Genomic DNA, 17,131 nt, shown 5'->3' with positions numbered 1-17,131 from the left:
AATAAATAAATAATAAAAAAATATAGTGATGAATAGCAAAGCTATTTTCTATATTACTTAGTGTTTGTTTAAGATAATCCTAGCTATTAGTTGAGAAAAGCGGCCGGTGGGGATATCTTTTGAGTGTCGGCAAAAGTAAAAAATATTGGTTGGAGGAGAATCATCCGGGTCGGTGGTCGTATTAAAAATGAATAGATCAGAGAGAGGAAGATTTTTGGACTAGGATTGAAACATCCGAATCTTTGGGTAAGGTTTTAGTCCTTTTTGCAGTCATTTATTTTTAGAGATTTTTAGTTAGTTGACTTTTAAAAAATAAGAGAAAAATATTAAAAAAAAATTTTGAAAATAATTTTTATGTTAGAGTTTGTGTAATTGGATACGTAACCTTCAAAATTTGTTTATAACATACTTTTTTAAAGTTTTTTTTTTATTTAGATTTGTAAAAATTATATTGATTTTTACAGTTGGATGATAATTAGATGAAAAGTTAAAATATAATGTTTTTAGATTTAAAGATGTTTGGGTTGATATTTAAAAATATTTGAAAATTGAGAAATTTTGTGTAACCAAGATCAAAAGGTTTTGTTTTTCTTTTTTTTTTTAGTTTTTCTTTATAAGTATAGTTTTTTATTTTTATCTTTTAAATTATTTACTCTAATTATTTTTTGATACGTGGCAAATCAGTTACCGAGCCCAACGATTTGATGATGGAGGGATGAGTTTAATCAAATTAACGAGACTTAAGAAAGGGAGAGAAAGAGGATGGTTAGATCAAATGGCACTGTCGATTAGTGGAAGGTCACTGTCACCAGACACCAACTAAAAACCCATGTGACAGTGGAGACATTATTAATCAATTCCTTACCACAAAATTGTTGACTCCCACCGACAGCAGGTCATCCCCACACGCCGGATCCTACAGTTATATACTCTCAATTCCCATAACAGTTACTCCGCACTCTTCCAATAAAGCGTATAAAGTGGGACTCTTGCGTCTCTTCCTTTCAAATTTGTGCTGTAACGCTACTGCTACGACTACACCTATTTCTGTTCAGATTTTATCTTGATATTTGTGTTGGATCCGGGCACCTTAATCCGCTCCTCCCTGGTCTTTTGTGTTTTTGGTGCGAAGCCGCTCCCGCAACACTAATAATTTGGTGGGAAGCAAGCAACTCGGGAGGAAGATAAATCAAAAGATGAGCATGTACGGGAGGGATCCTTGGGGTGGGCCCCTTGAGATAAACGCGGCGGACTCCGCCACAGACGATGACCGGAGCCGTAATCTGCAGGACTTGGACAGGGCGGCGCTATCTCGCCCTCTCGACGAGACCCAGCAGAGCTGGCTGCTAGGCCCGGGCGAGCAGAAGAAGAAGAAGTACGTGGATCTGGGCTGCATCATCGTCAGCCGCAAGATCTTCGTCTGGACCGTCGGCACGCTGCTTATCTCTGCCTTCTTGGCCGGCTTCATCACCCTAATCGTCAAGACCGTACCACGCCACCACCACTCCCATCCGCCCCCTGACAACTACACCCTCGCCCTCCACAAGGCCCTCATGTTCTTCAACGCCCAACGATGTAATTTTACTTACTTTACCTCTTTGTTGTAAAATAGATCTGGTTTTGTTTGATAAATATACTCCCCTTGATTGCTATGTGGCTCCACCACTGACCAGGGCCCTGCTCGATTTGATGAGAAAAACTTGGGTCTAAAATAGACGGCTTTCATTAATTCAGTAGATTAAAGCAAAAGCAATTACAGATTTGATTATGACAACCATTTTAAAAGTTTAATCATTAAAAGATTATATTCTCACACGATACAGAAGTAAAATATATTTACTTAAATGTAGTTTCAATATGTCAAAAACTAAAGCAAAGCTGGACGTGGAAAACCTTGGACCGATTCTTTACAATACTTTGGTTTTACATTGTTCAATCAATTTTTTTACTAGAAAGTTAGAAACATGATAATTCTTTTACCGATAAAATAAATAATAAAAAAACTTCTGTACAAAAAAGGGCATCTTTCAATTTACTTTTTTACTAGAAAAACTTGTATTAATTGTATGAGACTGATTTTACTTTCGTACACGAACAACTTATATGAATTGCAAAACTCCATTGCATTGCATGTTTGAATACGATATAGGACTAGTTTCCTATTTGAGCTGTGCGTTGGTTTTAAAATCCATTTGTTTTCTCTCCGTACACATCTACGATGGGAAGTCTGTTCCAGTGACTCCTCGCTGGAATTAACTTTCTTTAGTCTTTACGATCATTTTACAGTTTTGTGATAAACAGGGGCCTCAGTAAACATCTTTTAATAGAAACAAAGGTGTTCGTTTTATCAATGGAGGGTGGAAACTATTCTCACATCACTGAGAGGGGTAGGAAGGAAACCAAGGAGATGGTGCTCAACCATGTCAGTGCTTGCTGGCTGGCGAACACAGTAGAAGAATGTTTATTATCTAGGGGAAGGAAAGATTCTTACAAGACATATCGGGACGGAACCAAAGCTTTGTTTGCTCATAGGCATTCTAATGCTTATGGGTGTTTCTTGGAAGTAACAGACTACGGTGGTGGCAGCGGGGGTCGAGGTCTTTTAGCGATCCCGGAAGGGACGAAAGGAAAGGGCTGGAAAAGTTTGTCTATGGAGTTAAAGTATGTTCTGCCAATGCATACTTCGGCTAAGAAGGCTCTAGTTTTGGCTCCATGACTGGACAGAGAGGTGGACAATGGGAAGGAGACGGGGAGGCAGACCAAGTCGTATGCAGAGGCGGCTTTGGGTGTTGCAAGGAAAAGGGCGGCAATGCATGGAGGTACGAGCCACCCCTTGGTGTTATAGCAAGGTGAAAAAAAAAAGGGGAGCATGGCAGGGGAACATACAAACGATAATACAGAGAAATACGACATATGTGATGTACTTGAAATGGGGAGTGGGACTCTGTCCTATGTCTGTCCAAAGGAAAGTGAGGTGCAGAGGGCTCTGTCTAGTTTGAAAGAGGAAGTTTTCGGTGTGAAGGAGGAAATGGAATTACTAAGGAAGGAGATAGAAGCATTGATATCTAAAGTAGACAAGGGCTTGGGCTTGGGCCAAGGCCATCGGACTCTAGAAATAGGAAAAACTAAAATGCTTAGTGGGCGGAAGCTACTCAGGCCTAACAAAGGAAAGGCCAAGATTGGGTTGGGCCGGATGGGCCCAAATGGATTTACTAGTATGAAATGGAGGCTAAAACATTCTGGGCCCTCTTTGGAAAAGGGCTCAACGTCTGGGTTTGTAACACAGATTTGTGGGAGGCTTGTTGCGCCTGGGCCTGTGGACCCATTTCTGATACACTGGCTAGAGGAGCCACCTACCTCTATGCTAGTAACTCCTATCTCCAAGTCTGGCAACACCTACGCTGGCCAATCTTTGTCAGTACTAACAGAGCCTATGCAGATCTGCACGCTGGTGCCTATGGATAACATGGATGGGCCATCAGATCTCGGGGTGGCACAAACTTTGGCGCCGACGCTATTTGGGCTGCCTCCCGTCGCCATGGCTATGAAGGCTACAGTCCTGGCATCAAAGAAGGCTATGGTACCGAGCTTTGTAGACGAGGAGATGGTAGAGTTGCCGGAAGTCTTGGAGCACTGCAGGAAGCCACAGCAACCATTGACGGAACCTTCTGAGCTGGTTGCCAACTGCCGTTCCGTGCCGTCTATTGTTCCGACGCTGAAAAAAAAATCAGCCAAGAAACATCTCTCTATTTTTACTGGAAGTGCGGAATCAATGGGTGAAACGGGGGAGGCCGAATTGGTTGGTACACTAGTTTTGTTTGTGGCTAATAAGGACAGGGAGGAAGAACCTATTCCTCTAAACTCATTTAATCCCAACGTGTCAGGTTGGGTTATCCAGACAACTATGGAAATTAATCATTGTGTAGGGATTACGTGTGAGGGTTTTGAAGCTAAATTTATGGCCTTACTCACAGCCATAGAGGTCGGGAATGCACAATCCAAGTACGATCTATCCCTTAATTTGGCTAAAAAAAGGGACAGAGAACTCAAGAGGCTTATGTGGGCAATGAAAGATGATGGTGGAGAGAAGAGCTCTAATCGGGAGCGTTGCAAGGGGAGGGGTAAGATGGTTGCTCTATGAAATGGGTAGAATTTTGCATCTTTATAGTTCGATTCTCTATCTTGTTAGAATGGTTCACCAGTGGATTTTTTGAACTCCTCTCGTGGTTTGAGACACCAGGCCCTCAATCATTGCCTACTCTGGTTTTTCGGTGGGGAATGACGATCTATCTTAACATTTCTCACCTGCTATTTGTTGATGACACTCTCATCTTCTGTGGTGCACATCTCGGACACATTCAGTTGGGCCTTACTCCTTTGTTTTGAAGCTGCATTGGGCTTGAGAATTAATCTTTCAAAGTTTGAATTAGTGCCATTGGGGGCTGTCCATGAAGTGGAGAATTTAGCTTCTCTCTTGGGTTGCAAGGTATCATCTGTGCCTCTGAAGTATCTTGGCTTACCATTGGGTGTTTCCTTTAAACCTGAAAGGATTTGGAATGGCGTGGTTGAAAAGGTGGAGTGCAAATTGGCTTCTTGGAAGAGGTTATATTTGTCGAAAGGTGGTAGGTTGACTTTGATTAAAAGTACTCTTTCAAACTTACCCACCTGACACTTTTTTGGATCACGTGTAATTCTCTCCGTATGAAGCCGTAACCCGTATGTGAATAGTGAGTTGAGAGAAACTCTAACCCTACTTCCTGCCGCCACCCCCACCCACCATCGATCGGAGAGGGAAGCCGCTATCACAGACGAGGCCGACGTGCCCAGGCGTCCTCACTGAGGGCCGTCGGTATCGGTTCCTCGCCGGTGAACTCTTTCTGTGTTTTCTTTGACGGCGTCGACCACCGAGCACTTTGATTCCGTCACAAATTTGATCGACTGACCTAGACGACTCCGTTGTGGGTCTCCGACGTCGGTTCTTCTCCAGCGAATGGGATTTTGCTGCTACTCTTCTGTTACCTCCTTCGACAAACTGTGATTTGAGCCTTTCCACTAGCCACCGATACAGACTGCTTCGACGGACTTTGGTGACCATCTTGTGGGCCTTCGACGTAGGTCATCCTCCGGCGACTGGTAGTTTTCTCCGATAACTCAAGGATTTTTGGCAAAAAATTCGTTAACTAAGGGCCTCCTTTAGATCTTTTTTTTTTTTTTTTTTTTTTTTTTTTTTTTTTTTTTTTTTTTAAACCTTTAGAGGATGAAGCAGGAACAATAGGAAGTAGTGGGTTTGACAATAACGACGAAGCACGATGCGGTTTCGTCCCCATTGGAAGGAGAGGGGTGGTTGAAAGTTGAATAAAAAACTTTCGTTTTTACGAAAGAGGGAGGTAATATTTTTCGTATTTCTAAACGTAGCAAAAAGATAGCTAAGTTCATGTATCTAGGGGGGACGACAGCTTCATGGGTGGCTAAGGGGATTGAGGATTGTTTAGAACTTAACTGCCATGAAGGTTTCTTTAGAGAGTTAAGGATGGGTAATGGAGTTTTTAGCATTCAACATCATGTTAATGCAAGGGGCAGTTTTCTGCAGCTCTCTGAATTCCGAAATGGAAGGAGGAAAGGTTTGTTGGTGATTCCGGAAGGCGCAAATGGCGTTGGATGGAAAGGCTTTCTGCAATCCATTCTAAGTGTCACTGAATCTAAAGCCATTACTAGAAGTGGCGAGTTTGTTGATGGAAAAACAGTGGGAAGGCCTTCCTCAATCAAAGGTGCTTCATACGTAGCGATGTTGAGGTCACTGGCGGGTAGTCAGGCCGAGATCAGCTCAGCGGTAGAAAGAAAGGGCAATGCACTTGTAGGAGACAAAAGATCTCAGGTGAAATTGGGTGAGTTGGAGGGAGTCTTGTGGGATGTCAAATCCCAATTGAAGGGAGTTATGGATTATGTAAGAGATCTAATGATTAAAGTGGATAAGGGGCTGGACCTAGTTGTGGGTACAAGTGTGCTACCAAGTGTGCCGGAAAGTGTGCAAGCAAAGGGTGTGTCGACGATATGGTCGTTGGACGCTGGCATCTTTGTTCATGCCAATGTCGCTATGCCTTCTGAGGGAGCTGTAGGGTCTCAGGCACCAGCTGCAGATGAAGTTGGTCCTTTTGTCTAGGGTTCATTTGTAGTTGAAGATGGGGGTCCCTCCAAGGTCTTGAGTATTTTGGAAGATACAGTCGAGCCTCTTTTTTAAGATGCAAACGGGGCAACAGAAGGTAGTGCTTCCCCTCTTGAGGAAGCAATACGGCAAGGATCGTCGAGGGGTGGAGCTAATACACACAATGTTGATGGAGGGAAGAAATTTGCAATGGTAACAGATGGAGGGGACAACAACCATATAGATGTTGAGCAACCATTGGGCAGGAAGGATTTGTCATTGGTGCCTCGTGTGGGGGAAGGTTCAGAATTGGCGTTGGTGCCCTGTGTGGGGGACGGTTTAGAGTCGGGAGCACAGTCGAGTACTGTGGCTGGGGATAATGTCGTTCCCCTGGTTTCTCTTCCTCCAATCAACGATATAGCGGGTTCAACATCCGATTGGATTCTGAATAAAGATAACGGGTTTCTACAAACCCTGGGACTTTCATATGGAGAACAGGGAGAATATGAAGACCAATTTAAAACACTACTCACTGCAATCGAGGCGAGCCACGCGCTTGAAACAAGCGAGCCACGCGCTTGAAACAAAATCTAAGTTTAAGAAAAGCAGGGAATTGAAGAATCTTTCATGGGCAATCAACTACGATACTAAGGGAGGTAGCTCAAGTCGAGGGAAGGGTAAAGGGCTTTGTGATGTTCGGGTTGATGATCAGTTTTAAGGAATCTAGGGGATGGGGTCGGGGAGGTGTAATGATAGTTTTCCAATTCGGGTTTGGTGTATTTTGGGTAGGTTTTCATGGGCTTTTGGGTCATTATGGGCTTTCTTGTATGGGCTAGGTGTTTTTCTTATATACGTCTAGTGTACTCGGTTACTCCTATTGATTTATATACATAATATTATAACTTATAAAAAAAAAACTTACACACCTACTTTTTGTCCTTGTTCCCGCTCTCCACAAAGGTAGCTAACTGCATTGAAAAGTTACAAAGGGATTTCTTGTGGAGTGGATTGGGGGGAAGAGTTCAAATTTCATATGGTTAATTGGTCAACTATTTGTACTCCAATTTCTGGGGGAGGATTGGGGATTCGCTACTTGATCAAATTCAATCAAGCCTTATTGGGTAAATGGTTGTGGAGGTACCAACACGAAAGGGGGGGGGGGTTCCTAGGGAAGTCTGTTATAGATTCACAATTTGGAGAGACTTGGGGAGGATGGTGCTCGAATGAGGTACGAGGCACACATGGGGGGTGGGGTTGTGGAAATATATTAGGAGACATTGGGAGACCTTTCAAGGACATGAACATATTGTGGTGGGCGATGGTTCTCATGTCAGATTTTGGTATGACAAATGGTGTGGTAACCATAGCCTCCAAGACACATTTCCTACCATTTTTGAGCTCGCACGAGAAAAGGATATAGCGATTGCCAATCTTTTTTTTTTATTGGCATCGGGTGGAACAACGTCCCGACTAATCCCAGGGGTACATAGGCCCTCAACAAGAAGTTTCCCGCAAGTGTAGCTTGGGTAATTCAAGGGGAAAATCCCCTAGTCCGATGTCCCCTAGAGATTGTTTGCACCCATGGAGATTTGAACCTTAGACGTGGGGGGAGCATACCCCCAAGCCCAAGGCCTATACCACTTGAGCGCCAACCCCTAGGGGTTGCGATTGCTGATCTTTTGGTCTTTTCCAATGGCTCCTCTCAATGGAATATTGATTTCATTAGGACAGCCTAAGATTGGGAGTTGGAGACTATTACAAAGTTCTTTGCGGCATTGTATTCAGTAAGTATGATAGGGGGCACTGACGATAAGATGCACTAGAGCCATTCCAAGAAAGGTGAGTTCACTGTTAGATCATTTTAACAAGTTCTAACAAGTCCTAGAATGACCATGTTCCCTTGGAAGGGTATATGGCAGACGAAAGTTCATTCAAAAGCGGCTTTTTTCGATTGGACAGCATCATTGGACAAGATCCTTACCACAAATAACTTCAGGAAACACCAAGTAATAATGTTGGATTGGTGTTGTATGTGTAAGACGCATGGGAAATCAGTACATCATTTGCTTTTACACTGCGAGGTGGCCCTGACCATGTGGGATGATTTTTTCACAAGAATCGGATTGTCATGGGTCATGCCTCTTAGATTGGTGGATTTTCTCGCAAGTTAAAGAGGCCTTCACGGTAACTCACTAGTGGCGGTCATCTGGCGAATGGTTCCTATATGTATGTGTTGGTGTATTTGGAGGAAGAGAAATGCTAGAAGCTTCGAAGATTGCGAGAGAACAACGGATGAGCTAAAAGTTTTCTTTTTTAAGTCATTGTTCTTATGTTCAGGGGCCATAATTTGTAACAGACTAAGTGTCCATAACTTTGTATTTTCGATTGTAACCTCTAACTAGGTGCTTATCATGTATACTACCTGTGTACCTGGGCTTTGCCTATTTCTATGAATAAAATTTCTTGATTACCTATTAAAAAAAAAAAAAGGATATAGGACTAGTGAAGAAGCCATTTCAGAATATGAAATTTTTTTTTTTTTATAAGTAGAATATGAAAACTTTTATGAGACTAATTATACTTTTTTTTATGTAAAAATGTTTATACAAAAACATATCAATTTTTTTTCGACTTATTTATATTAAATAGATTTTGCACTGCTGCATTAAAATTTTGGCCCCGACACTGGCCCTAGTGTTACGGGTTATCAAGTTAGTAAATTACTTCATTCTCTTCATCTTTTTTGCTTTGTAATCACAGCCGGGAAACTCCCAAAGCATAATAATGTCTCATGGAGAGGGAGCTCATGTCTGGATGATGGCAAATCCGATTCTGCCACTTTTTACAAAGATCTGGTGGGTGGCTATTATGATGCTGGAGATGCCATCAAGTTCAACTTCCCGGCCTCGTTCGCCATGACCATGTTGAGCTGGAGTGTAATAGAATACAGTGCCAAATATGAAGCTGCTGGGGAGCTCAACCATGTTAAAGAGATAATAAAATGGGGGACTGATTACCTTCTCAAGACTTTCAACAATTCCGCTGATACCATAGGCAGGATCGCCGCGCAGGTACATCTACATACTTGGTCATTCATTTAACCATATAGCTACTATGTTTTGCTTGTACCCACGTTTTGATACATGTTTGTCCATGCTCATGCTGTAATCATGTTGAAATTTCGAGTTTTAGGAAATCTGGCTACTGAGTCATGAAACTGTGCTTAATACATGCTACATGCTGTATGTGGGTGATGTACATGTAGTGTTGTTAAAAGCACCCTTAAGCGAAAAGTGCCAAGGTCAAAGCGCTTCGCTTATCAAAAGTGAAGTGCAAAAAAACTTGTTTTTATATATTTTTCAGAAAAATTATAAAATATCATTTTAAGACCGAGAAAATGATGTAAACAAATTTTCTAAGAATTTAGATGATATTGAAGATCATTTACAGACCATAGCCCCACATAATGTCATATGTGATGTATATGCTTTGAACTCGATATAATAGTCCAAGTTGGCTCTCTAGATGGAAGGATATCCGATTGCTTATTTTTGCATAGAAGTACCTACAATTCTTGAGCTTTTTTGGTCATGAAACTTTTCGTATAGTTTGACTGAAGCATGTACTTTAATTTGATTATGACTATTGAATAATTTTTTTAATAAGTGGCTATCAATATCATATATGTGTATGTATTACTTATCAAAAAAAAAAAAAAATCATATATGTGTATCTCAAGTAAAGCGCAAGAGAATTATATAAAATTTATGTTTAAGTAAAGCTTGCCCACCACGTGGGTGGGGCCACCTCATGCTGGTTGTTCTAGTTTTTTGTCTTTTGCTTCTCTAAGTCTGATATATCTAAATAAAACATATGTTTTTTTTTATAAAATATTTATTTACTTTTATTTTAAAAAATAATAGTAATTATTTTAAAAGAGTAAAGTTGGCACATGGTAATCTGTGGAGCTGCCGCGTGTTTTTGATTGACGTTGATGGACAAAAAAATTAACAAAGGGCCATCTTTCTAATTAACTCATAAGCCACACCACATGTGGTTAATTCTCAAAAACTTATATAGGATCTTAAACTTAATTACCCCATGAAACTAGGGTTTTTGACCAAAATTTCCTAAATCTATGTAATTTGTTGATTACTTGATTTTCATATTGCATTACTCTGATAAATTGAGTTATTATTACCATCTTGTTTTTTTAAACCTTTTTTATTGTATTTTGTGGGTGTTTTGTTATTATACATTAGGCTCTAGACTGCGTTTGCGCTCAAGTGTGCCTAGCGCTTTTGACAACACTTGACACTATGTACATGTGATTCATGCGTGTTCCTCCAGATTTAAGGTTCAAAACCTTGGGTACAAAAAATTTCTAGAGGCCATCGGATTGAGGGAATTTCTCTTTGAATTACTCGAGGTGCACTTGTAGGAAGCTTCTTGCTGAGGGCCTGTGCACCCAAGGATTAGTTGGGACTTTGTTCCCTTACACCTGGTGCCAATAAATGAATAAATAAAACTTTCCTAATTTAGACCTATGACTCCTATTGGCTGGCAGCTGCTATAATGTGATATCCTTGGGTTTTGGTCAATACAAGCTGGCTGTGACAGATTAGAAAGTTTTCTTATCTTCCTTGAGCCTATTTAGCAAGTTTGTCTCTTGAAAACTTGCCCCTTTATGGCAGGTTTAAGTCAAAGGTAAACCTGCTAGCCTTAAAATCTTACCTAAATGGTACCTAAACACAATCAGCAGTAAATTTATTAAATTATAATTCTTAAAACAATCAAACAGAAGTTAAATTAGGGCATGTTTCGAAATGATGAAAAATAAAACTCTAATTTCGTAAATGGGGTATGAAAATTCATCAAAATAAAGTTGGGAGTTTTTCTTTTGGATCCCTCGTGGATTACGTGGCTAATGTAGGCTTCCTTCTCATTTTTGACAGGTTGGGGTTGGAGATACTTCTGGAGGGAGTACAACTCCTAATGATCATTATTGTTGGATGCGTCCTGAGGACATTGATTATAAACGACCTGTGTCTGAATGTAGCAGCTGCTCAGATCTTGCTGCAGAAATGGCTGCTGCTCTAGCTGCTGCATCTATCGTTTTCAAGGACAACAAGGCCTATTCACAGAAGCTCGTCCATGGTGCCCGAACACTCTTCAAGTTTTCAAGGGATCAGAGGGGCAGATACAGTGCAAGTGGATCTGAAGCTGCGATGTTTTACAATTCCACTAGCTACTGGGATGAGTTTGTATGGGGTGGTGCCTGGTTGTACTATGCAACTGGTAACTCCTCCTATCTTCAGCTTGCCACCACACCTGGTCTGGCCAAACATGCGGGTGCTTTCTGGGGAGGCCCTGATTATGGTGTGCTGAGCTGGGACAACAAACTTGCTGGTGCTCAGGTAACTTTATATGGTTTCTTGTCACCATGTTATGACTTGTGGTTTGAACCGGTGTTATGCTTTTATAAAACTAGGAAGTTAAGGGCTAAACTTGTTTTTGGCTTTTTTAATGTGCGTTGAACGTGATGGTACATTACCGCATGTTTGATGTTCATTATTGTACCATCTCATTTGCAAAAGGCCCATTCACAGAAACCTCCTCAAACTACTATCCCATTTGCAATCGATCCCAAATTTATTTTAGTTCACTCTTAGGCCTCGTTTGTTTTTACAGATGAGATGTGATGAGTTGAGATAAAAGTTAAAAATTGAATAAAATTTTTGAGAATATATTTTTTTAATATTAATATTGTTTTGGGATTTGAAAAGTTGAATTGTTTATTTTATTTTATGTAGGAATTTGAGAAAATTGTAATGATTAGATGAGATTAGATAAATGCAATTCAACTTTGATATAAATAATTTGATATAAATGCCCTAGATAAAAATTAAGAAATTCAACAAATCTTAAAATGAAGAAATAAAAAATAGCAAAAACATAAAATTATAAAATATTTTAAAAAATGAGTAATAATTTTTTCAAAGCAAAATTAAAAAATTTAAAACAACATTAAAAACATGAAAAAGATTTAAAAAATAAAAATCTTGATAAATGTGAATTTTTTTTAATTTATTTTGTTATTTTCATTTTAAAAAATCTAGTAGGAATATGTTGTCATTTCTTAGAATTTATAGTGGACGTTTTGTCTTTTTAGGGGAAAAAGGGGGTGCTTTAAAATGTTTTGGTAGTTTGGAAGGGTTGATTGGAAGGGTTGATTGAAAATTGGATGGTAGTTAGGGGCTGTGTATATTTACTGAATAATTTTTTTTTTATTATTTAATGTATATTTTTCATATATGTAGAATTAGGAACACTATAAAACATAACTGAAGGTAAAAAAAATATTAGTATGATCATCAACATGAAGATCTTTAACGCACATCATGGTTGTGACAACATAAATTGCAAATGATGATTCTCTTGTCAACAAAAAACTCTACATATCCATTTGACGTTATGGTTGTAAAGAAGAACATGAAAGGGGTGAATAAGAGATAATAGAGAAATATTCCTAGTTGATTGGTGATCTTAGAAAAATACATCTTTTGACATTTTGAAAATTTTTAGGGTCTTACTTTTGAGTGCCTCCGCACCTATTAGAACTCTCTGGCCATATGTGGTTCATTTCTAACAGATTCTTATTTTCTTGTGTTAGGTTCTTCTAAGCCGTTTGCGGTTGTTCTTGAGCCCTGGGTATCCATATGAGGAAATTTTAAGGACATTCCACAATCAGACCAGCATCATCATGTGCTCATACCTTCCCATTTTTACTAGCTTTAATAGAACCAAAGGTACGCTACTTCGTACTTCATTGATCTTATATCTGGACAGGTGACTCCATTGACATTATATCATTCCATATCTAGTTTAAATATCCTTCTAGGGAGCATATCATTCGCCAACTATATTTGACTGAATCAATAAAAAGTAATTTTCTTCATTTCTTTTTCAAAATTTCACTTCTTTTTTTTTGTGAAGAAAAATAATTTTTCATTTATGAAGGTACCAATATTTGAAAAAAAAAAAATTGTAGTCTATTGGTTGTCAAATGGAATGCAAGTTTCATTTTCCCTAATTTAATGTGTGTTTGCGATTTGTTCTGATTCCTTGGAGACTCTTTGCAGGGGGTTTGATTCAGTTAAACCATGGAAGGCCTCAACCTCTTCAATATGTGGTCAATGCAGCCTTTTTAGCTACGCTCTATAGTGATTATCTTGAAGCTGCAGATACACCTGGTTGGTATTGTGGGCCCAATTTTTATTCAACCAAAGTCTTGCGTGATTTTGCCAAAACACAGGTACATGATGTTTTAATCTCCTTCGTTAGGTTGTGTAGGGAACTCGACTCTTCTCACGTGATAATAAGTTGGTGCTGATAAATGATAGACAATTCTGTGGTGTTATTGGCAGATTGATTACATCCTTGGAAAAAATCCTCGGAAGATGAGCTATGTTGTGGGTTTTGGTAATCATTACCCAAGACACGTCCACCATAGAGGTGCATCTATCCCCAAGAACAAGATCAAGTATAACTGTAAAGGAGGCTGGAAATGGAGGGACAGTACGAAGCCAAACCCAAATACACTGGTTGGAGCTATGGTTGCTGGCCCTGACAAGCATGACGGTTTCCATGATGTTCGTACAAACTACAATTACACGGAGCCGACTCTTGCTGGCAACGCAGGTTTAGTTGCTGCACTTGTGGCTTTGTCAGGTGAGACTTCTGGGATTGACAAGAACACCATTTTCTCCGCGGTTCCCCCTATGTTTCCAACCCCACCACCACCTCCGGCACCTTGGAAACCATGAGTTGTTGTCATCTCGGCGTTTTGCTGCCAAGTAATAGTTTATGGAGTTCGTATCTCCTTCCATGTCAACGGAAATGCACATAAGAAAGCAATGAACAAACTTCCTAAAGACAATAGGTTGGGTTGGGGATTCAAGGGTCAGGGCATTAAGAATCGATCACTGATATTTGGGAATGTCGTTGTTTGAGTTTGGTATGTGTAATATATTTGTACGAAACCACTATCATTCTTTAGACCAAAGAATTTAACAGTTTGAAATCGGCTGACAAATAAATTTCCATCTTATTGCATTAATTTTGTTTTCTTTGTATTTTTTGTCTATTTCTCATGACTTTGTAGTTTTCCATAAAATTTCCATCCGATGGGTATCTTCTTGACCTTAGCGCAGCAGATTTTGCGATTTTGGTATATTCATGTCTATATTTTCAGATTGTGCCAGCTTATTTGAGCCATTACATGAGTTTTCAATTCTTGCACGTTGTCGGCTACAAACTTGCTAGATTGTCGATTCATAATCTGTCCGTTGAATGTTTTGCGGGGAGAATATGACATTTACAGCTCCCAGATTGTCTCTTGCGTTGTCACTGGCTAGGGTCAAGTAATTCTTTTCGAGAAAGTTTAGCTTCGTTGTAAATTAGACTTGTAATGTTGTGGGTGGGCTAAAGGTTAAGAACTACACCAGGAGTTAGAGCTACACCAGGAGTCAGCTCTGTCAAATTCGAGTTCAACTTGATTTCTTTATTAAGTGAGCTTAGGGTGTAACTGATTCGGTTTGGTTCAGTTTGGTTTTGGAGAAATTTTAGAACCAAATTGGTATATATTAGTTTTGAAAATTTAAGAACTGATATGGACCGATTCATTACAAAAACTGAAATTTTTGGTTTTTCCGGTTTAGGTCTAGTCCGGTCCGATTTTTCGGTTTGCCATTTATACGTGTGACAATATATATGTTTAATATAATAATTTCTTTAATACTAAACTTAATTTTGAGAATTTAATATTTATTATTAAGAATCACTAATTCTTTGTTCGATTATAGTAATATAATATAAATAGTGTCTAACTTATTAGTGAGATTAATAAACTTGAATGATAAGACTAAATTAATATAATTAGTGTCTAATTATGTTAGTATATTAATTTTATGTTATAAGATTAATAGACTTGAATAATAAGATTAGAATTTCATATTATATTAATTAGAAATGTAGCATATAATATATATAATAATAATATAAAAAATTAAAAATATATATGTAATGGTTCAGTTCGGTTTAAACTGGTTTTCAAAATATGAAAACCGGTACCGCACCGATTTAGGACCCGTTTTCGTTTTTAAAAATTGGTACCACACCGAATTGGTTACAAACCGGATCGAACCCACCGATCCTGTCCGGTCCGGTTCAACCGATTTTTTGGTTTTTTCATAAACCCCTAAGTGAGCTGTTCATTAACATAATTCTAATTAATTATTAAACAATACAACTCATATAAACTCAAGCTCAACTTATCTCGAATTACTGATCAAAAAAATTTTGTAATTATTATTTTTATAATATTATTCCTATATTTATAACAAGAATATTTTTAATATTTAAAAAATCAGAGGAAATCATTTTCCTAATACTAAAAACATTACTCAAATCATTTTAAATATAATCATCAATATATGTATATATATTTTTTTATATTACCAAGAAGTCAAAATTCTTTTGTTAAGATCTATACATAAGGTTATAAAATATAATATAAATAATCTATTAAATGAAGCAGCTTGTAGACAAATGCAAAGTCGCTTGAATATTAAATGAGCTGTTTATGAACATAAAATCCAACTCGATGTTAAGTTCAAACTTAATTGAAATAAAAGTTAAAAGAATTGACAACACATTACTTGCTTGAACTCGGATCCTAGTAAGAGCATTTTTCTTACATTTTATGCATTATTTTAGAATAGTCACCACGAATCAATGAGAGTTGCTTGTTTCCTCCCATTGCGGCCACATTATATACTTCTCCTTTCCCGTTTTACATATTCTTTTCCTCTTCTTTAGATTGTGTTTTTGCCCTATTAGAAATATAAATCAGAATATGTAGCGGAAGCGATATTACCTCATTAGAAAATCTTAGATCTAATGCAGTTGTTCCACGAATTTTTGTCATTGTCGTTGTTTATTTGAAATCCTCTTTGTCGATGATGGAGTGTGCTACATAGTAGAAAGCAAGAGCAACACCCACACGTTCCACAACCTACATGCCAAAACTAGAGAGAATTCTTTGAGAGAGATTTGTACTTTCATATCATATTCAACATGGAGAGGAGGTGTTTATTTTAAAGCAACCTCTTTGTAATCGACGACCGGACATTTAAGCCCAACCAGGTGGCCATTGTTCCACTTTATTGGCCAAGGCATAACTCCTAACATTATGTCAGGCGTTACATGCCTTGGCATGTGAAGAGGGGAAAGGGTTGCCCACTTTGGGCGCCCCCTATTTATTACTTACCCCATCTCTTCTTTCTTATCCTCTATCTTTTTTTGCTTCTTCCTTTTGTTTCTAGCCGACTGGTCTAAGGCTCTCATGTTTTAACCCTTAAAACAAAAATAAAATATTTAGTCGTCTCCCTCTAGGTCAGATCGTGGTCTGGGCAGCTACTGATGCATTTATTTTTTGGGTTTGTCATGCTAGCCTAGTGTGAGTGGGTAGACCGGAACTTTTGATGAGAACGTTCAGAGTACGTAAGAAGAAATTATATCGTCTCCTTCCAAAAAATAATTGGAAGGATCCTTAATGTTGTCTTGTGGGTAGTTCATATTGTTGCAACTTGTTAGGTGATTGCAACGGATATTTTTTCTACTTATTGATTGCCACAATATGTTTTCCTTTTTTCTTGTTAATCTTTCAACGATCTCAATCTTTCGATCCTCCCTAATCAATGTTGGTAGCACTCAATTTTGTTGGAACTATAAGAGATTTTTCAAACTTTCAAAACAAGTTAGTTTTCCACCCATTTTTTGTGTGGAAACCACAATTTCTCCCAAAATAATTAAGTAAACAGGCTCACACACCTACTTTGTTTTAGGCCTATCCCAAGGCTGATCTTAAGTTTGTACTTTATAGGTCTTTTCTTTCTCGTGGATTGATCCATGTCAGCCACAACCCTT

The 17,131-nt window shown here is 38.7% G+C and overlaps 2 protein-coding genes across 2 annotated transcripts; both read left to right on the top strand.

Moving 5' to 3' along the window:
* The first annotated feature begins 868 nt into the window (after positions 1–868).
* On the top strand, positions 869–14,261 carry LOC121267630 (endoglucanase 25-like). Its single transcript, XM_041171584.1, has 6 exons — positions 869–1,575; positions 8,903–9,213; positions 11,098–11,559; positions 12,816–12,951; positions 13,285–13,457; positions 13,570–14,261. Exons 1-6 carry the CDS (start codon positions 1,197–1,199, stop codon positions 13,966–13,968), a joined length of 1,860 nt encoding a protein of 619 aa, XP_041027518.1. The 5' UTR covers positions 869–1,196; the 3' UTR covers positions 13,969–14,261.
* On the top strand, positions 4,890–7,061 carry LOC121267631. Its single transcript, XM_041171585.1, has 2 exons — positions 4,890–5,899; positions 5,930–7,061. Exons 1-2 carry the CDS (start codon positions 5,435–5,437, stop codon positions 6,158–6,160), a joined length of 696 nt encoding a protein of 231 aa, XP_041027519.1. The 5' UTR covers positions 4,890–5,434; the 3' UTR covers positions 6,161–7,061.
* Positions 14,262–17,131: the final 2,870 nt, after the last annotated feature.

Source organism: Juglans microcarpa x Juglans regia, chromosome 5S (assembly GCF_004785595.1).
Source record: "Juglans microcarpa x Juglans regia isolate MS1-56 chromosome 5S, Jm3101_v1.0, whole genome shotgun sequence".
In the NCBI taxonomy this organism is placed as follows: Eukaryota; Viridiplantae; Streptophyta; class Magnoliopsida; order Fagales; family Juglandaceae; genus Juglans; species Juglans microcarpa x Juglans regia.
This window is presented reverse-complemented; position numbering and strand designations above follow the sequence as displayed.

Excerpts from the sequence above, each read along its gene's own strand:
- LOC121267630 (XM_041171584.1), top strand. The coding sequence starts at position 1,197 with ATGAGCATGTACGGGAGGGATCCTTGGGGTGGGCCCCTTGAGATAAAC. Across the intron at positions 1,576-8,902 it reads GTTCTTCAACGCCCAACGAT|CCGGGAAACTCCCAAAGCAT; the intron begins GTAATTTTACTT and ends TTGTAATCACAG. Across the intron at positions 13,458-13,569 it reads GTGATTTTGCCAAAACACAG|ATTGATTACATCCTTGGAAA; the intron begins GTACATGATGTT and ends TGTTATTGGCAG.
- LOC121267631 (XM_041171585.1), top strand. The coding sequence starts at position 5,435 with ATGTATCTAGGGGGGACGACAGCTTCATGGGTGGCTAAGGGGATTGAG. Across the intron at positions 5,900-5,929 it reads AATTGGGTGAGTTGGAGGGA|GGAGTTATGGATTATGTAAG; the intron begins GTCTTGTGGGAT and ends TCCCAATTGAAG.